Source organism: Alexandromys fortis, unplaced genomic scaffold (genome assembly GCF_014885135.2).
Source record: "Alexandromys fortis isolate MF-2015 unplaced genomic scaffold, M_Fortis_MF-2015_v1.1 scaffold_79, whole genome shotgun sequence".
Classification (NCBI taxonomy): Eukaryota; Metazoa; Chordata; class Mammalia; order Rodentia; family Cricetidae; genus Alexandromys; species Alexandromys fortis.
In genome coordinates, this window is record NW_026067964.1 from 5,116,621 (window position 1) to 5,137,887 (window position 21,267).

The 21,267-nt window shown below is 43.0% G+C and overlaps 1 protein-coding gene across 3 annotated transcripts in view; it reads right to left on the minus strand.

The window, feature by feature from the left end:
* Positions 1-21,267, minus strand: part of Wdr41 (WD repeat domain 41) — a 40,587-nt gene that overhangs the window by 14,579 nt on the left and 4,741 nt on the right. For 2 of the 3 annotated variants that reach the window (XM_050153871.1, XM_050153873.1), the window contains exons 3-7: positions 8,274-8,322; positions 6,518-6,649; positions 4,072-4,134; positions 3,035-3,146; positions 323-385 (exon numbers count right to left, since the gene is read on the minus strand). In XM_050153871.1, coding sequence (XP_050009828.1) covers positions 323-385; positions 3,035-3,146; positions 4,072-4,134; positions 6,518-6,649; positions 8,274-8,322 — 419 coding nt within the window. The remainder of the gene's footprint in view (positions 1-322; positions 386-3,034; positions 3,147-4,071; positions 4,135-6,517; positions 6,650-8,273; positions 8,323-21,267) is intronic. The other variant, XM_050153872.1, reaches the window with a different exon arrangement.

The following is a 21,267-nucleotide window of genomic DNA, read 5'->3' on the forward strand; positions in this document are numbered from 1 at the left end:
AAGAGAAGTCTTCTTGACATGGATAAACTGAGTGAAAACACTACCGCTAAATGATTTTAGAATAAGTAATATATTGTTACATTGACTATTAGGAGACAGTTAACAGTGTAATCTATTGACGAGAAGAAATCTGACCTAACACTGTGAAAATGGCTCACCCTATATTATTTTCAACAACCCAAGAAGCCAGAGCTAGGGCAGAGACAGACATCTCCAAAATAAACCTGCCTTTATCTTTCTAGCAGAGCCCATGTATGTATTCATGCAGCTGTCCAGACATGGAAGTGTGCACCAACGTAAAGAAAACAGATGATATACTCACTCAGTTCTTTGCCAACTGCTGCCACAACACAGTTCCTAGGGATTTCAACCAAAGCACTGATCCCTTCAGAAAAAAATATAAAATAAGGCAAATCATTTTCTCTCATGGGTTACATCAAAACAAAACTTTCTCAACTTTATGTAAGTCATTTCCCATAAAACATACTTGAAACCTTCGACATAAACACTTCCTTTCTATCTTACACATGAAACTGAGTTATAAATTTCTGATCCCCATGAAAGACTTTTTATATATAAACAGGCTCTGAGTGTTTCTCCTGTGGTAGTAACATGGTATATTCAACCATTTCCCTTATATTTATATATATTATATCCCTTAGGATAATCACCATCAACCAACACATGAAGGCTAGTTCAATGAGCTCACCGGGCTTTCCCTCAATGTAACTTTAAGGGTATGCATGCTCATAACATAGCTAAACGAGCTAATGTAATCTTGGAAAAGCCATATCTGGCCTCCATCCTGTTCCCTTACACAACTCCTAAAATCCTCTGAGTCTCCTAAGACACCATCTTTCTGTGTCCCTGTGACACGCTTGTGTCCGGTCAGTCCCTGGCAGCTATGGATGAGAGCTGCTTATGAGCAGGATCGAGGCAGGAGGAGAAGCTGGCACTTTCAGCCTCACCTCTCAACTCCCAGGGAGAGAGGGACAGAAGATAATGTTGGTCACCAGTCACACATGGTTGGATTAACCATATCTACAGAAGAAAGCCTCCTTACAAACCGGGATAGGATTTAGAGAGATGCAGTAAAGCTGAACGTAGACAATTCCTGCAGGGTGCACACTTAGGGAGGGCACAAAGGCTCTGTGCCCCTTCCTCCCACCTTGCCCTTTGTAGTTCTTCTTTGGTACCCTGTGACAGACCCTAAGTGGGTAAATGTGTTTCCCTCAGTTCTGTATACCACTCCAGCAAATTGAATCCTGGTTTATAACCAGGGGGTCAAAATCTAAAACAAAACACCAAGCGGGCATGTCAGTGGAATGACGGGTAAGGAAGGGCTGAGGACTAAGCTCTTGGCCTGTGGGACTGGACACTACCTCCAGGCAGACAGAGTCGGCCTGAGAAGGGTGGACAGAGCTTTGACTAGGAGCACAGAGGAGGGAAGCTCCTACGGAGCAGCTAGCCATTCCCAGCTCGATGCTCCCCCCTCTAATCCAGCTAAGGGAGAGGCCTTCAAACAGCATGCTTGCAACTAGTCAGTGCATTACCCAAACGACCTGAGTTACTGAGATGACCGCCTTCATTTATTTATGTTGGGTGGCTGCTATTGTCGGAACTGGCCCGCTGAAGTCCAGGTTTTGGGTATTCATCCTCGTCAGCCTCCCAAGTAGCTGGATTGCTGCACACAACACTGCCCTCAGCCTTAAACACTGAATTTTCATAGCTCAATCATAAAATGGTTTCAGACTAACCGAAACTTCAAGTATTAAAAGTTGAAATTCTGGAACATGAATTAACATGAAATTCTTTTAACAAAGTTAGTCTTCCCTCTTTGATATATGTAATTTATAAATGAAATTTTTAACATATATATAAACAGAGATGTTCCTTTCTTTTCCTTCTTACCTGTCAAAGATTAGCAACACTGTTCTGATGTCAAGTGCATGTCCGCCCTGCCTTCTCCCCCACAGGGCATATTTTACAAGTTTGTTTTGTGTGCACATGGATGAGATGGAAGAATTGTGAACGAGCATAGGAGGACATGGAAAAATGGATAATGTTTCTGCATATTTGTCTGTTGTTTTTTGAGATGCCCAGGCTGTACTCAAACTTATGAACATCTTCCTTTTCCAAGAAGAATTTTAAATGCAGAAAATGTTCACCAAGGGGCTAGGGAGATGGCTTAGGGGACAAAGGCGCCTGCTGTCAAGCTTGAGGACCCGAGTTTGACCCTGGAATCCACATAATAGAAGACAAGGACTCACGCTAGTTGTCCTCTGACCTTCATACGTGTATCATAGCCCATGCCCCCCACACGTATGCACGCACACACGACACACATATACACATGTTCACATACATATAATAATACATAAAACTGCAGAATATTATTAAGTGATCAGAGTCTTGCTAGCCCACACTTGGGTTTGGTTATATACTGAAAGTAATCAAAGGTTATCATGTAAAAGAGATCCTATGTACCCATGTTCACTGTGACACTAATGTAGGAAGGTTATGGAATCCACCTACATGTTCGACAACCGATAATGGATAAAGATCATGTGATCAGCACATATACACAATGAAGAATTAGCAGCCATAGAAAACAAAATTCTATTATTTTCAAGGAAGTAGATGATCTGAAAGTCATCGTCTTGAGTAAGAAAAGCCAGATGCAAGAAGACAGTGGTGCACATCTTCTCTCATATGTGGAAGGAAGATGACTTTTGGGGGGTTAGAAAACTAATGCAAACATAAGGATGACAAGAGAGGGAGACAGGATGGGTAGATATCAAAATACATTGTTTCCATGTATGAAAATACCATACTGAAACCCAATACTTGATACAAATAACATACATATGAATATAAATGTTCATTCAATTATTTGTCACATGAAAATACTAATTGGGTATGGCTACCCACAATCCTACATGGAATTATCACATCATGTTGTGGTATGTCTCTTTAAAGATTCAACTGTCTTTTCAATCAATCGCATCTCATAATTCTCATGCCTGGTTTTTACCTGTGTCAGAAAGGTGGTTGGTCTTACACAGCAGATCTAATTTTCGGTTCCACACACCTAAGTCATTACCACCCGAGAGCCAAACGTCTAGTCCCTGAAGAACAGCTAAGCACTGCAAAATTGATTGGAGATGTATTGTCAGACTAGAAATTCTAGCACTCGTTATCCCATGATTTTAAATTGTGTCCCCTAGTTCTTTCAAATCCCTCCTTTTGATAGGCGGTTTGTTTGGCTTTTCTGATTACGAGTTCTTTAGGAGAGTATTGTCTCACAGCATTGGAGCAGAGAGACCACGTGATCTATAAGGCCTTCACGCAGTGTAATTTGTAGCGAGGTCACAGAAGACGCTGGGGCTCTCCTGTTTTCTCTCAGCTCACTGCTGCAAGGTGACAGTAGAGCAATCCCGAGCCTCTGAACAGGGCAGAGCAGCAATGTGCCAAGCCACCTGGAGCCTCTGAGGACATGCTCGACCCAGTCGGAGCCAGCACCACTCAGCTAAGAGCCTCTCTGTTCCTGAGCACAGACACCGCAAGTTTGTTAGAGCTCTCAGGGGTCTTGGGAACCACTCATAGACAATGTACTGACAATCCGTAAAGGCCTTTAAAAAACAAAATGGAGACTATGATATAGTTTTTAATTTTCAATCAATTCTCAACCATTCTATTTGGCAGACTTAAAGGCTTCCCAGGATGCAGAATCCGTTACTTTACATGGGACCGTAGGGTCCCTTTCTTCAAGAGTACAGACTCACCAGGCCCTGCCCACTATAAACCCATCAGACCCCACCCTCTATAAAACCACAGGCCCCGCCCACTATAAACCCATCAGACCCCACCTTCTCATTTGTTTGTCCCTGATCTCATTTCCAACTGAAACATTTTCACACTTAAATAATACATATGATCCCAAAAACTTTGCCTTCAAATGGCTGTGTAAAAGCAGCAATGTGTAAAACCTAAAGAAGAAATTTAATTTATTAAATCGTCTTGAGAACAACAACACTAGCATTAAAAACCTGAGTCTGCGTCAGACTTTACCTTCACGGTGGACTGGAAGCAGGAGACGCTCTGGATCTGTCTGCCAGTGTCACAGTCCCACACTTAGACTAACGTTAAGAAATAATTTCCAACTGGAATTTCAAAACTTTAATTAGGAGATGACCCTTCTAATTAACAATCATATCAAAGGATAAACAGACACACCAGGCGGGGCCTGTGAGTTTATAGAGGGCAGGGCCTGGTGGGTCTACTTATCAGAAAATCTTTAAATAAAATCTAAGCTATCTAGTGATGACATCGCCATAGATCCAGCCAGCACATTGTCACCGTCATCATCACTGTCACCGCCACCGCTGTACTATCCGGTGATGACTCCGCCATAGATCCAGCCGGCACATCCTCACCGCGGTACTATGAGGCCCTTTAAAATGCAGTAGAGCAAGAGCTCTGGAGCGCTAATCTTCATGGGCATCAAACACTGCCTCTGCCTAAAGGGTTCTCTTGGGAACAGTTTACCACGATGCAGCGAGCCTGTGCACAACGCTGCATGCGAAAACTTCCCCATCTCCCTGCAGTCTCTGAGAGCTAGCTGAGTGCTCATGCGCGGCTCACCACCGCTGCGACAGGGACTGTGTCACTGGGACTGTGTCTGTGCTGACAATCACTGTAAGGCCCCTCGCCACACGGTGAAGGCTCAGTTTGACTTAAGGAACGTGATGATCTTTATAAACTTTTAATACTACTTCCTACACTGTTATCCTCCATATCATATACATATAAATATCATATCATATACTTGTAAATGTAAATAATATAGATGTATGGCAAATACATTTTATAACATTATGACACATATTTAACAGTATATTTTAAAGTTAATCATATAATATCTGACTTTTTTTATTAATTCTATTTCACTCTTCCAATGCAGTTAATTATAAAAGGAGAGATACCTGTATATTCATACGTTTGTGTCACTCTAAACAAACTACCCAGTCATAGAAAAGCTCTCCAATTAGACGATGTTTTCTGGCCTCAATCTCCCAGTTCTACCCCTCAGTCTTTCCGCAGATTTCAGTTTGAAAGCTTAATGCTCAGTACTAAGAAACATGGACTCTTAAGACCATTACTTGACAGAAAAAATAAATAAAATAAAGTCTACCGTCAACATTTAATTAAGAAAGTTAATTAACAGAGGTCCAAGGAGAGTAAATTTAGAATCCATCTGGATAAAATGAATGCCAAAGTTCTCCGGGATTTTGTTTTAAGTAAGAGTGATTCCGTAAACACGGGAGGCTGTGTGTGACCTCAATACTTACGGGTCCCAGCATCTCACCCTGTACTGGGACAACAATTCTACTAATTGTCTATAATACTAGTACAGTATCTTATAAAGGGCTTAAAAAGACACTATTTTAAATTCTACTTCTGCAAAAATTACAACATAGAAAGAGACAAGAGCTTGAATCCATAATGTTTTCCTCAAGAGTGGCAGTGATAGGCCTTACCTGGCCTAAGGATCTAACTGAATCCCGCTTCAACGTCAGCCCACTTCAATGTTCTGACATTTTCCTACCTATAGAACAAGTTATCTAGAAACGGAGTCAGCTTCTGAGCTCAGTCAAAGTGGGACCTCAAGTCGCATGTCCTAGTTCAAGAGAGGGCTAAGAAACCATTCCTCCTCTGGGCTTACTTCTAAACTTAACAGAGCTTTTAAACAGGCATAGTTTGTCCTGGCTGACCTGATGCTTTCGAGAGAGGAAGGGAAACTGAGTCAGCCACACACTGCTTTATCAGGAGCGTGTGTGCCACAGCTCCAGGACCCTGATGGCAGGCAGGCTGCTGGCCACCACTCCGCCTTCCTGGCCAGATGTCTGTGGCTCAGCACCTCTGTCTCTACCCTCTCACTTGTGAGAATGACAGAAACCCCTACTTCATAAGACCATTTTAAAGATTACGTAAGTCAACATGTGTGAGATGCAGTAATCCGCAGCAAACAAGCGTACTTCCCAGAGCAGCGCCGTTCCTACTGCACTGGGATTCTATCGGGAAAGTCGGGGAAAGCAAAAGCAGCTTCGCACCTTCAAAATCTGCCTCAAACACCAAGACTTGACTACTGCACAGACCCACTCAGCAGCAACGAGGCTCTCACAACGCAGGCCACACACAACAAGGAAGTGAATTCTTTTCCAGGCCAATTCATCCTAATTTCCCTAAATTGAGGTGATATTTTAAGTCCACAACTTCCATCCCTCCCTTCTGCATAACTTGATGTAATAGAATCTAGAACTCTAATTTTGTACTCCAGAAAGCGCTGCTCCAGCCGTGAGGTTTCTGAACGACAAGCCCTGACCTGCTACTTCCAGCCACCAAACACGTCAGGGCACAGCTCGTGAAGACCTGACAAAAGTCAGTTTGCCATAAGAATGCACAGACAGGCGCAGGTGCTGGGTCCCTGGTCACCGCACTCTGGGGGTAAGGATATACCGACGGTCCTGTCTGCAGAGGCTGTCAGGATGAGCTGATGGCCCTGCTCACAAGAGTCGAGCGGGGGAAACGCAGTGATGGCCGTTATCTTCTGGCTGTGTCCTCTGAGATCCAGGAGCTTTTCTCCTGTCTGAAATACAAGTAAGAACGTTAATAAACTTACCCTTTCCAACTTGAAGTCCTAAATAACATCAATAATAGCTATGCAGAAAATAAACATACTTGCCATCTAAAATTATGTGTTTGGAATTTAAACTTTTTTAAACAATCAAATACAATCTAAACAAATATCAAAAGCAGATGTGAATACTTTTAACTATTTTCTAGTTAGTATGCTAGTTTATCATATTTTCATAGTCAGTTTAAAGAAATACTCTTTCCTGTGGGTTTTAGGAACTGTATAAGTTCTGCAGCAATAGCAACAGTTTACTCTGTAGAGAGAAAACAGAATCCTGACGATGCATGTGTGCACGTCTGACCTCTCTACAGCGGTGAGTGCAGAAGCAACAAGAGCACAGTGGTCTCCAGGTGTATTTACCCCAGCACCGTTCCCAGCCACTCAGTGTCTCCTGCCAAGGTCTCCCCCTGACCTCCCAAGTGGAAACATACGATATATATACATTTCAGACCTTCCCGAGGCTTCGGGATTTCATGAATGTGTTTATAATACAGCGAGTCCTCAGCATCCACCATTTTTAGAAGCATGGATTCACCTCATTTTACTTTTCTGTTTAGAAACAGTAATGTAGGCCAGGCTTGCTTCAAATTTATCAGGAAGCTAAGGCTAGCCCTCTCTTGATCCTCCTGGTTTTCACCTCTAGGATTCAGGTGTGTGCCATTATTTCTGGCTTGATTCAACCAATCTTAGCAAAATTACAGTTTTGTTTTGTTTTTTAATGTGCGTGAGGTTGCATGACGGTATATATCTGTAATCCCAAACTTCAATATACTGAAGCAAGGGGACAAAAGTTCATTCTGGGCTAGACCGAGTCTCAATCAATCAATCAAAACAGAATAAACTGCCTGGACTGAACATGAAAATACTTTTCTGGTCATTCCCTACAGCATTTGCACTGTGTTAGGCATGATATATATATATATAGTAGTCACATGGGCATCTGAGCCCTCAGTGTGGGGCAGGGAGGACTGGCGCCACCCGGTGGACACTGTGGTGTAAAGGACAGCTCCACCTAAGTAAGACCAGAGAAAGATGAGGACTGATAATAATTATCTTTGATTCACTGCAGACTAGCTGACCACCTAAAGATGGTTCAGTAAGATAAAATCTCTCTGGGGCTAGAGAGATGGCTCAGTGGTTAAGAGCACTTGCTGCTCTTACAGAGGACCCAAGTCAGGAGACTCATCTCTAACTCCTGGGGTTCAGACCTCTTCTGCCCTCTGCAGGGACCACCCCCCCACTCTTCTCTCTCTCTCTCTCTCTCTCTCTCTCTCTCTCTCTCTCTCTCTCTCTCTCTCTCTCTCACACACACACACACACACACACACACACACACTTGAATAAAGTTTTAAAGATTAAAATTTTTTTCACAAAAAAACCCAAAACATTTGTTTGTCAGGATGGAAAAATCTTAGAGAAACCATTCTCTCTTTATCATGAAACACTGTTGCAAATGAGTATATCTAACTAACCCTTGTCAAGTATTAACCAATCTCAACTGATGAACTGATGAAAATACACCAACATGCCCCACAAAGCGTTAGTGAAAGCATGATAGTATTTAATTGGTACACACCTGGGCATTCCACACAACTATAACGCCATCATCGCCAGCAGATGCAAATCTGGTTTGAGAAAAGAGGCCACAAAGAAAAATCATTAGTGACATTTAAGTGATGAGACATTTGAATGTAATATTATTTTAATAAATTATGTTTGGAAAATATGTATTAATATCTGATATTAAGGAATGTACCAAGGCTATAATACATCGATTAAATACTAACAATAATTTTTGTATCTTTGTTCATATTACTATATTTGTACTGGCTTCAATATGCTGATCAAATATTAAATGTTGATATTATATTACTACTAAGAGTGGCTAAGAATTAATTGAGTTATTCCCTTGTCAGGCTTTGTGCTAACATTTTTTAATTAGTATACAAAGTATTAAGTGTCATATAGCACCTTCAAACAAAATTTGTTTTTGTTGATTTTTCTCCACCTCAACAGCCTCCTTGGGTCTGCTTCCCTGTCACATGCTCTGCTGCCCTCCCACGCCCTCCACACTCCTTTCCCCTCTTCTGAGCCCTTTCTAGTTTCATAGGTGACACCAACTCTCATATCTACATGGATCAAAGGCTTGGATCCACATGAAAGAGAACACGCCAACATTTGTCTCTCTGAGTCCTCGTCACCCCGCTTTATCTAATACTTTCCAGACAAAACTTTATAACTCCATTGTTTCACAGCCAAATCAAATTTCATTGTGTACATATACAACAATTTCCTCACCCACTCATACAGCGATGGACACGTGTGATTAGTTCCTTTCCCTGACATTCTGAGTAATTCATCAGTAAACACGGATGTGCAAGTCTGTCTGTGATAGGACACAGAGTCCTTTGGGAATGCATCTAGCAGTAATATAACTAGGCTCTATGATAGTTCTATTTTTAATTTTTGGATAAGCCTCCACATTAGTTCCCATAATGTCTTTACGACCATTCTCTTTCACCCGCAGAGAATCAGGGCTCCTCTTTCCACACATCCTTGCAAGCATTTGTTGTCACCTGTTCTCTCGATGATATACATTCGGTAACCGGGAATCTCATGGGGGGCGGGGTGGGGAGAGATGCTCCTGAGTGTAGTTTTAAGTGCCCATGTGTGTATGTGTGCATGCAGACACCAGAGGGGGACACTGGGTGAGTTCTTCATCACAGGCACACATAGCCATGTCTGGCTTTTTACACAGACGTGGGAGATTTGAACCCATATCCTAACACTCGTGAGCAAGTAATCTTACCCATGAAGCCATCTCCCAGTCCTCAAAGCAGTATTAATTTGCATTCCCTTGATGGCTAAGGATACAACACCAATCTCCTTTTTATAAAAGTCTATGTGTATATTTGAAACGTGTGTGCGCACATGCATACAGAAGGCGGAGGTTGGACTCAGATTCTTCCTGTACCACTCACAGATTTATCTTTTGAGACAAGGTTCCTCACAGAACCCAGAGCTCGTCAGCTGGCTGGCCTGCAAGCCTTGAGGCTCTGCCTGCCCCCACCCTCCTACTGCCCGCGGTAAAGATGCACCTGACCCGCTAGACTTTTGTGTGGGAGCTGAGGATCTGAACTGTGGTCCTCGGGCTTGTGCGACAGGTACTTCATCAGCTGAACATCTTCCCAGCCCCTGGAGCACTTTTAACAATACTCATCGGCCACGTGCATTCCATGTTTGAGAACTGTCTACTTTATTAGCCCACTCAACGGTTTGGGGGGTTGACTGCATCTCTTTCCACGTCCTAGGTACTAACGCCTGGCTGAAGCATTGTCTGGCAAAGACTTTTCCTCCACTCTGCAGCCATTTGCTCACTTTGCGGAGAACATCCTCTGCTGTGGGGAACGTTTGAGTTTCATCTATTCCCACCTCTTAATTTTCTGGACCATTCCCTGTGCTAGCGGAGTCATAGTGACCAAGCTCTAGCACACTTGTATCTTGAAGTGTGTTCCGTTTTCCTCTAGCAATTTTAGTATTTCAGATTTTAAATTAAGACTCTTGATATATATATTTTTAAATATTTCTTTGTACAGAGTGAGAGAGATGGATCTGACTTCACCTCTGCACAGGTGAGATCCAGTTTTGGGAGAACTACTTGTTGAACAGACCGTCCCTTACCGTCTGTATACACTTTGACACTTTACGCCTACATGAGTTTATTTTTGGGTTCTCTACTCCACGCCATTGGTTTACATGTCTGGTTTCACGTTGCCACGGTGAACCTGTGTCAGCCGCAGCTCTGTTGTATAACTCGAGGTCAGGTACATTAGAACCATGAAATCTTACTGATGATATTTTCACTTACACTAACAAACATTCAGTTCTGCAAACTAACTTAACAAATGTTTATAATCTTGTAAATTCCATACCAGGTATTAGGGGTTCAAAGACAACGCACTGGCAGGATCACAAAGAACCTGCTGGGATGTCAAGGAAGCTACCAAAATGATTCTCGTTCCCCACTGGTTAAAACTGTGAGCAAAGCAGTCCCCATCAAATGAGCCAAGCTGAGAAGCAGACTCCGTCGACAGAATGACAGGCTAGGGATGGAATTAAATTTTATTATTTTTATGAAAGGTATTTTAAAACTGTTTTTAAAAGCAAGACTTCTCCTTTGCTCGTCTTGGCTTTTTGGTCTTTTTAAGTATAAACTGGGTGAGATTTGTAGTAAAGGTTTTCAGTGAAGATATTTCAAATGCAGAGTTTAAAGAAAAAAGTATGTTTGGGGCCATGAAAAGGAAGCTACAATAAACATTGCTGGAGCCCATCTCCTCTTCACCCTCGTTCCCTCTACCCTACATCAAGTAAAGCATCCTATACATAAATCCTATCAAGAAAACTATTTTAAATTACTATTCATCGTAGTGACTGTATTATAACAAAATCCAGATGAGCACCATTTCTAAGCAGGCGCCAACACAGCTTGTGCGGCAATCAGGCTTTAAAGTTGTCAACAGTAACTGAAGCACAGCGGTCTGTAGGGGGCACTAATGACCCAGAACCGTACCGAAGCTGCCTCACACTCTTATTCCCATCTAGTTGAAGTCAGGCTTTCATAATGGGAGAAAAAAGAAAGCCAGCTATGTACTGCATATAGTTATCATCCCTTAACTTAAGAAATGATGTTCCACTAATAGCTTTGCCATTTAGGCAGTCTGGTATCTCCCTCTGAGATCAGCGGTGGAATCCATAAAATCTCCAAGGTCGTCAGCCAAGTCCACAGTGCTGGTGGAGGCGGTATTGGCGGTATTAGGAGAAAGGAAGGTCGCAAGCACACGTTCTCACTCCTGCCCCCCAACACCTTCCTTAACCTTCCTGGGACACACAGCTCATGCTCGGCTTCAGTCTCCTGCGGTCTTCATAGGCTCAGGAGATCCCACACTCCGTTCTCTTTTCAAGTCCCTCATCAGATCCCCCACAGTTAGAGGTAAGAGAGCAGATACAGTCAGGCAGCTGCTAAGTAATTTTCCATGACACACTATACATTTTTAATGGAAAGATTATTAAGCCTCCTTAACTAGCTAGCTAGAAGCACACAATGTTCAAGTCAAATGCATATACACTGTTTACGTTTGTTTCAAAATGTGAGCGATTTACAAATTCCGGTGAGTAAAAAAAAAAAAAGAAAATGGTTGTCCTAAGCCCATGCATACCTCAGCAGAGTAGCTGATTTAAAAATAGTCCATCAAGTTATAAACGCAATGTCCAGAAGGGGCAAGGGATATGAGAAGAGTTGGAAGTGGGGGACTCAGGGGCGGATATCATCATGTCGTACACACGTAGAAAACTCTCAAAAAACAAAATTTGAAAAAAAAAAAAACTTTAAAAACTCCATTTTTCTTTGCTTAATGACCTATTCTCCAAAACCAAATACTCAACAGTACCTTGAGTATCAACAGTAATTGCTGGAAGCAGATCCTGAGCAGCTCGGCTCGGGGCTATCAATTCTCTGTATTATATAGCGAGAGCGGCGAGGGCGGGGCTCAAGGCTTAAGTTTGCTTTGGTATAAAACATCAATTTCTATTGATTCCCCAAACCCTTATAATTGCTTTTCTCCCGTTCAGAAAAGCTGCAGGTTTAAAATACTTTTTTTCTAACCCTGATTTTTAACTTCTCATTATTGTTATCATGTTTGAATTCACAGAGAGAAACGAGCTCTCGCCAAGAGACGACTCAACTGTTGAGAGATGAGGTAGGAGCACTGCGCCTCAGACTGGAATTCAATCAGCAGCACACAAAGTTAATTCTAAACAATGCTCAGTACTAATGCATGAAAGCACAGTCAATTTTTCTCAAAGGTCAATTACCCACTCTGTAGATCATGCGGCCTTTCGGCTCTCTTAAAATATATTTTCTATGGCTGATTTATTTATTGGCCATTTCAGTATTTACTGTTGCTGCTCCAAAGTGGAAACGATGCTTTGAAAAGCAAACCAATTACTTTGCTGCACACTGGCGTCTCTCATAAGGCAGCTAACAAAGGGTCCGGAGGTCTTCTGTGGGCTACAATTATCATATTCCACTCTAGAGATCAGCTGCTACAACAGCTTATCCAGAACCAAATCCAGTCGGTCCAGCACGTACTCTATTTCCAAACCAGAAGTGGGATTCAACCCAAGCCCTCCTAAAACTAAGAAACGCTGCAACCCCTGAAAGGAAGTAACTAGCTGTTAATCAAGGAGTAACTCAGACATCAATCAGTAAAACTTACTAAAGAGTTCAACGAAAGAAAGGTGACTGCTACCACGATGCTTCACCCGAGCTACCAGCTACGTTCCTAGAACCCAAAGCCTTCAGCCTCCATTTACGATACTGAGGGAACAGCTTCTCTGTTACACACTGTGAGTTTATTGAGATGATATGCTGGAGTCAGAAAACCACCAAGGCAAGTCATCTGTGGTCCTCGTCTTGAGATCCCAAAGCTGAGCAAACACTCAGAAGTGTGCTGTCCTTCACAATCTAAGGCACCATCAGTTATAAACACTGTTATTCTGTGTACCACTGGGGGGGGGGGCTGCCAAGTATATCTGAAGGGCATCAATTATGTGATGTGCCCAAATTTCAGAAGTTAAAAATGGAGGAAATTCTGCTCCTTGGGATCTGTGTAAGGTATGTTTCCAGGGCTGACCATTTATTTAATACTGGATAGCCAGTTGGTGCGCTCTCTCTCCTCCTCCTCCTTCTTCTTCTTCTTCTTCTTCTTCTTCTTCTTCTTCTTCTTCTTCTTCTTCTTCTTCTTCTTCTTCTTCTTCTTCTTCTTCTTCTTCTTCTCTCTCTCTCCCTCCCTCCCTCCCTCCCTCCCTCCCTCTCTCTCTCTCTCTCTCTCTCTCTCTCTCTGCATTCCTTAGTTGCCTTCAAACCAAGGTTTTAGAAGTACTTTTTGAGTCAGGTGTGGTGGTACATCCTTCGATCTCTGTATTCAGGAAGTGGAGGCAAAAAGGGTGATAATCTTGAAGTCAGTCTGAATACATACTGAGTTCAAGGCTACCCTGAGCTACACAGTGAGACTCGGTCTCAAAAAATCAAAGAATGTACCTCAGTCGTAGAATGCTTGCTTAGAATTTAGAAAGCCCAAGTTCAATATTTAGAACCATTAAAGTTCTTTAATAGCCTTTGTGATGACATAATTAAATGGCTAATAAAAATGACATACATGGAAAAACAAGTTTAACAGGGTGAGGCAGAGGCGGTTTAATAAGGAGCTACAGCAGACCTAGAATGCTCCACCTTCTCCTACGCTAAGTATAAAAAGTAAATTTGTTACTAGGGAACCGCCTGTGTAGTCTGTGTACAGACACTTTATCCAGAAACCAGGCATCAGCAGGAACAGGGACGTCCCCATCCTGCAGGAGCTCACGATGCAGCATTTCAGATCCCACTACAGGGTCTAGACTGAGAGCCCACAGAGAAGTCTCACGGTGCCAGTGTAAGAAACAGCTCCCTCTAACGCCTTCACTTTGAGCATCAAGGAAAAACCAGGTTCTCATTCTTGCCTACTGTATGCTGAGAACCGCAGAGCTCGACAAGGACCAACACCAAACAAGGCGGACTCACAAATAATCATTCCGTTCAGTATCTTTTACTCACAGGAAGCACTTTCAAATAGGTCAAGCCCTACAAGTTCAAAGGACTTGGCAAAAGGTGTAACCCAGAAGTCTAAACACAAATCTTTCTGGGTACAAACGGTAAGGAGGTGGAAAAGCCAAGACACAGCACAGTTGTGGCAATCCAGAAACCAGCTGTGCACTGCCTCACTACCTAACTCACACGGTCTTTCTATAGCATGGTAAATAATAAATAAATAAAAGGCTGTTGAATGGCGACTTCTGCAATGCCTAGGAAACAGATAACGTTAAAATCACCATTTTCTTTTTTAAAAAAAAAAAGATTTATTTATTATGTATACAACATCCTGCCTCCATGTATGCCCGCACGCCAGAGGAGGGCGCCAGATCTCAGTACAGATGGTTGTGAGCCACCATGTGGTTGCTGGGAATTGAACTCAGGACCTCTGGAAGAGCAGCCAATGCTCTTAACCTCTGAGCCATCTCTCCAGCCTGCAAATCACCATTTTCAATTGGTCTTTGCGTACTAGAACTACTTGAAGGAACTCACAAAGACAAACACTCATAAGACAATGACATGTTTTCAGGAATCAAGGGGCCGAGGCCACTGAAACTTCACTAGTTTCCTCTAAACAGCACTTTTTTCTTGACCATGAAAAATGAGTTCCACGGGTGAGAAAGCAGTTTGATGGGAAAGCTCTGTGGTAGTTCTCACAGCTGGCAAGGCTGGCCTACTCTAAGGGCGGCTGGGCAACGCGAGGGGGAAGGGTCAGGAGAGTAGGCCTCTGTCGAAGCAAATTGAGGAAGCTTTTGCTTGCTGTGGTTTTACTTCAGTTTTGAAATTTGTAAGGCATAAATTCAAAGCTTGACTTACAAAATAACCTGTTTCTTCACAGACACTGAGTCTTCCCTGAGGAAGCCGATCCACACTCAGGTGTTGTTCTAAGAGCAACACCTCGAAGTCTTCTGAGCACCGGGTAAGGGCAAAGCCAGGGAGAACGACTGCTGAGCTCGGTGTGCACCTTTTATTCCCCATTATTCATGATTCTTATCCCACACATGGACTTTTTAAATATGGGGGGGAGAGATTATTGATACTTTGCTCAGAATGTGCTGTTGAGATTTAGAATTCCTTCTTCATTCCTTGGGCTTGACAGCAATCAGAAATCCTCCCTTAGCTGCAGTTCCCCTGGCTATCTGAATGCTGTGTGTCTGACTTTTTCTTTGTTCTTGAAGCCAACCTGCAGTTCACTGCATAATGAGTAAGAACACAGACATGCTTGTTTGTCCAACTGAATACACTAGATTTCAGAACATCTTAAAGCCAACCTACACTCTGTGAAACAAACTTTAACTTTTCTATCCCCTGCCAAAGAAATTAATAGGAGCAGCACCCGTCCCCCTCCCCCCCATCATTAACACTTCAGTATCTGACACCTCTAAAGGCGCTGCCTAAGGAATATTTAGTTTCATGGACTCAGGGGTCACATTCCCCTTGCTGTCTCCCAATGCTTTTAAGTTTATTATGAGAAGCAAGACGCAGGTAAGATCTATGTATTACAATTGTCCAGACTCCTAAAGTTTCCTTTATTCTGCGTACTTGCTCTTCATATGTAGACTTTATCCCCTAGGTCGACCTAACCATTAGCTTCCCAAAGCATCCGTCTTCTCAGAATTCACAAGGAACTCAGTCCCCTCCCTTTGCTTTGCCACTTCTCAACACACCGATTGTTCTCTTCTTATGATGTGAAATAAGCCCACTATTAACCACAGTCGAGTCCCTCATTAAGAACTTGCTGTTCTCTTGGTAAGATGCAGCCTTTAGCGGTGTTGGAGAAATGACTGAGCAGTTAAGAATACCAACTGCTCTTGCAGAGGACCAGTGTTCAATTCCCAGCACCCATAGAGTGGCTCACAATTATCTGTAATTCAATTTCAGGGATCTGATGCCCTCTTTGGCCTCTGTGGTACCCAGCATGCAAGTAGTGCAAAGACATACATGCCAGCCAAATACCCATACACATAAAAATAAATCTGAGTTCTCTTACATGCCCTGCCATCACACACATGATGCTATCTATATTAATAAGTTTCGACCTTTGCTTTGAGTTCATTCATTACTGAGAACTCTTGTATGTGGGCATACTACACACATTACATGTCTATTTCTCTTGTGAATCAGCTTAACCTGTGAAGCTTCTGCCAACAAACCTATGGACACAGTTTAAAAAAAATCTCTTTTCATCCCGTGCACATCAGAAGTTACAAGATCACAATTCAGTTCTACTATTCTTCCTAGCCTCAATTCTTCTATGAGAAAGATTTTTTCCTCCCAAAATATTACTGATATTGATCCTAAGATGGTTTAAATAAGAAAAGCAGTATAGATCTTGATTTTGGTCCTTTATCAATTTTCAAAATGAGGTTCATTTCTTAGCACTTCCTTACAGGAAGCAGTAAGTTCTCTTTTTTAGGATCATTATGAATACATAGGCTTTAGACCTGTGTGCGATGCTGCAACTGGCCGCAGTTAGTTCCTTATCCACATTCAAACTGTCTTTCGAGTCTATGAACTCTAACGACACCAAGACAGTGATGTTCAAATAAGTAAGGAAAGAGTGGTTTTACCCAGAGATAACACAACGGGCTGGCTAAAAGGCAGGATTTAAAGTTGAAAAGTTATTACGCAAATCTGTGTTTATCCCCAAAATTAACGATGCCACCGCATCAGGCAGCTACGATGTCCCGGCTCGTGACACCACCTCAACCTTACTCACTTAGCTAACTGAATTAAAACCTAGCCACACTTCTACAATAGTCAGAAGACAAAAACTGTAACGAGAAGAGAGGGTGACAAGACACATGCTAAATGACAGCCATGATTTAAGTCAGAGTACATTCCAAAGCAACAAGCAAATTTACAAGTCATTCGAGAACTTTGGACCAGAACAAGGTTTTGTCTCACTGGCATTAAATGGGCTTTAGCAAAATCTATTACAGTAAGTGAGAATGCCAGATGGAAGGCATAGACTTTAACAACTTACTCCAAAGCCAGTAACTACTGGGCTACTGAACCTTGTGACAAAGGGGTTCTGCTTATAGCTTCTTCCAGGTACAGCTTCTTAAAAAGCGGCCCAAGGGCCCGCTTGACTGCTAATGCAATCTAAAAATTAAATGGTCTAAGATACAATATTAGAAGTGTATCAGGTCCACATAAGCACCTTCCAGTTCAAGAGGGGACCAGCTGCCCCGCTCTGAGGAAAGTGTTGTCCAATGGCTTCCGGCTGAGGACGTCAGGATCATTTCAAACTCAGACCGGCCGGTTGTGGTGGCGCACGCGTAGGTGGCGCACAGTAGGATTTGCTGAAGGAGGCAGAGGCAGGAGGATCACGAGTTCGAGGCCAGACTGGGCTACACATTTTCCCACATTGGAGCACCGGACTGAAATCTCAAGGTCCAAATCAGGAGCAGAAGGAGAGAGAGCACGAGCAAGGAACTCAGGACCGCGAGGGGTGCACCCACACACTGAGACAATGGGGATGTTCTATCGGGAACTCACCAAGGTCACCTAGCCTGGGTCTGAAAAAGCCTAGGATAAAACTGGACTCGCTGAACATAGCGGACAATGAGGACTACTGAGAACTCAAGAACAATGGCAATGGGTTTTTGATCCTACTGCATGTACTGGCTTTGTGGGAGCCTAGGCAGTTTGGATGCTCACCTTACTAGACCATTGGATGGAGGTGGGTGGTCCTTGGACTCCCCACAGGGCAGGGAACCTTGATTGCTCTTTGTGCTGACGAGGGAGGGGAACTTGATTGGGGGAGGGGGAGGGAAATGGGAGGCGGCGGTGGGGAAGAGTCAGAAATCTTTAATAAATAAATAAATTAAAAAAAAAAAAAAAAACTCAGACCGGACTGGCTCCGAGTCTCCGGGTGCTACGCGAGGCGTTAGAGTTAGGGGCCTGCTCTGCAGAAGGCCAAGAAGGGAAGAGACACAAAGCCTGTTTCCATCTAGAGGAAGCACCCGACCCAACAGGCAGTCCTTCCTCCGGGCTTCCCATGGTGCAGAACCAGGTCTCATCAGCACTGAGACAGCATGCCCTGGCCGATTCTACTTTGTCCTTTTTCTCTCTAATAATGCATACATACTTAATATTATTATAGTGTTTCCATGGGAACCCTAGAATTTGAGACAGTCTAGTCTGCCTCCTTAATTTACTGCACTGTCTATGATTTTCAGTACAATTTTTAAAATTGTTTTTCTGAGACAAGGTGTTAGAGCTCCGTATATAGATAGTCCAGGCAGGCTTCAAAATTTCTGATCCTCCTACCTTGGCCTCTCTAATGCTAGAATTACAGGCACGTGCCACTTCCCTCAGCTCTCTGAGCCGTTCTGATTACTGATTTCTATACTCTGAATGTAGTAAATGAGAAGGGATATTCTTAACTTAAAAATACCTTCTTAAAGACAAAGTACACTTTCTGTTCTCAGTGAGTTACCAAACAACACTGCCTTAAAAATTCAGCTTCCCCAGCTCCCGAGAAGCATCTTTTCCTGCAGCCTGGAGCTTCATGGGTCATCAGATTCTCTTCCAGTCATGACCACCTTCCTATATAACCTTGTCTGCTTCCTGGAGGAGCAAGGAATGGTCAAATGAGCGGCAGAACAAGTTAGTCTTAGAATGCGCTGTGAACTCGGTTTAGTGTGATGCGTCAGTGTTACAGCTGCGTGCAATTTCAGCACAGTCCATGTTCTGGAAGATTCTTGCTGAGGCTTAGCCTTCTGAAGAAGATCTCCCAATCAATATGACCCTCGTTCAAAAAACACCCAAGAAGAGAAGAAAAGGCAGCTGTCTGTTAGGTGATATACAGGGTTTATCTGGTATCTTCAAAAACCAATCGAGAAAATTTTCCACTCACTGGTTTTAAGTAAGCCACTGAGAAAACAAGAAAATCCTTCTGCAAAATTTCCAATCAGTTGATATTATCTAAAGACCTGAAGCGTGAAACCTGGATTACAATAGCTGGCCGTGGAACGCCTACGAAAACTACAGATAAATAAATCAAAGGTGTAACACAGAGAATTTGTTTAAAAACTGGGTAAGTATTTTCTGTAAATTAAGAATGCACTAACACAACAAAGATAATCCCAACTGAACAGTTAGAATGAAAACAACCTATCAATAGGCACAAACATTTGTTATTTATTTTAAAACACTTTGGGGGCTGGGTGTACGGCTCACCTGGTACAGTGCTTCTCTGGAATGCATGAAACCCTGGGTTCAATCTCCGGAGGGCACCAAACTTTAATGGTAAAAGCATTGAGATCTAACTATTTTCCTAATATTATAATTAATAGATTTTTCATATATTTGTTAAATCTTTATTTTTAAGAATCTTTTGCTACAGATTAAATTTTTAAAGAACATAGAACTTCAACATTCTACAGGTCTGCACCTAGCTGACATGTTCACGAGTGTCACCGTGAAAACACGTACTATCTGTCAGTGCCTGCTCCACAGCCACCACCCCACAACTCAGCCCTGCTTTCAGATTCTTCTAGCTGTGGAATAATTACCCAGAGGGCACATCCTAAAGGACAGGCAGCATGAACGTGGAACCCTAACAGCCTGCACAAAGCTTAAAGAGTAGATCCTGAGAGTACACTTCATACTTATTACCTAATCTTGCAAACAATATGATTTTAGAATTCCGTAAGGCCTACATAATAGTGGCTATAAGTTAGTATCTGGATGTCTTTAACCCAGTAACTTCCTGGGATAAAATATGACACATGAAACCTTCGGTTACCCAAAAATTCCACCTTTGCAGAAATGCTGTTTCCCACAGAAATGGTCATTTAAGCCATAAACAAATATTATACTTACAAAAACGGAGGGGAAACGAACATTAACCAAAGGCACAAGCAGGCTATGCTATACCTCCATGCCATGACTTGGAAAATGATGCAATCTGGCTAGTAACATGCGTTAGAGGCAAATCTTTTCGAGCCATGGTCGAGACATAGTGTGTAAGTATTTTGTTGGCCTTGGCCCTTAGTTCCTAAAAGGGAGCCTCTGAACCCTTGAAATTTCCTTAGTGATAGAAGTGGCTTCAATATTCATGTTACTGGGTGACTCGGTGTCAGCTCTTAAATAATGTGGCCAGGGGGTGGGCTACGCTGAAGAGATGAGCCATGAGAAGTCTTGGGCTTCCTGATACCACAGGATAGCAGACCGGCTTTCCAGAAGTGTGATTATGACTCACTGCACAGACATGCCTACACAGTGACACCCCACTCAAAACTGCAAGTCCAACGTTCCAGGGGGCTCCCCCCTGACAGCACACACAGCAAGCCCTGAGGACCTGGGGGTTCTGCGTTTGGGACTTTCAGCCTCCCTTCATCCCAGGCTACCCAGCAGACCTTGAGGTCTAGTTTGGAATAAAGCTGTAACCATTCTATGATTCTTTACGAGGTCCTTTCATTGAATTTTCAAACCCAAGGAAGAAGCTGGGACTTGTAGCTATCTGATCAGAAGTGCACATGATATGGAAGAACGGAGGATGACTGGCATTTGAGGTGAGGGGAATGCTGGGAAGAACTCAATCTCTGAAACCTGGCCTCACTTGGCTCAAGTCAGAATTAAACTACACATGATAAAAAGTTTGAAAAGACAGCCAACAGACAGCAGCAGGTGAGTGACAGCCATCATAGCTGCAATTACTCAGGAGCTCAAAAGAGAAGAAGCCAGGTCACCAGAGGGACTTCAGGGGCAGCAGAGCCAGGTCAGGTCAGGGTAGGCTGCAGCCCAGCTGCATAAGCTCATTCAACAGCTACCTGTCAACGCAGACTGCACGTTAAGTCACTGAACTAAGTCGGAGGAGGAGGAGGAGGAGGAGGAGGAGGAGGAGGAGGAGGAGGAGGAGGAGGAGGAGGAG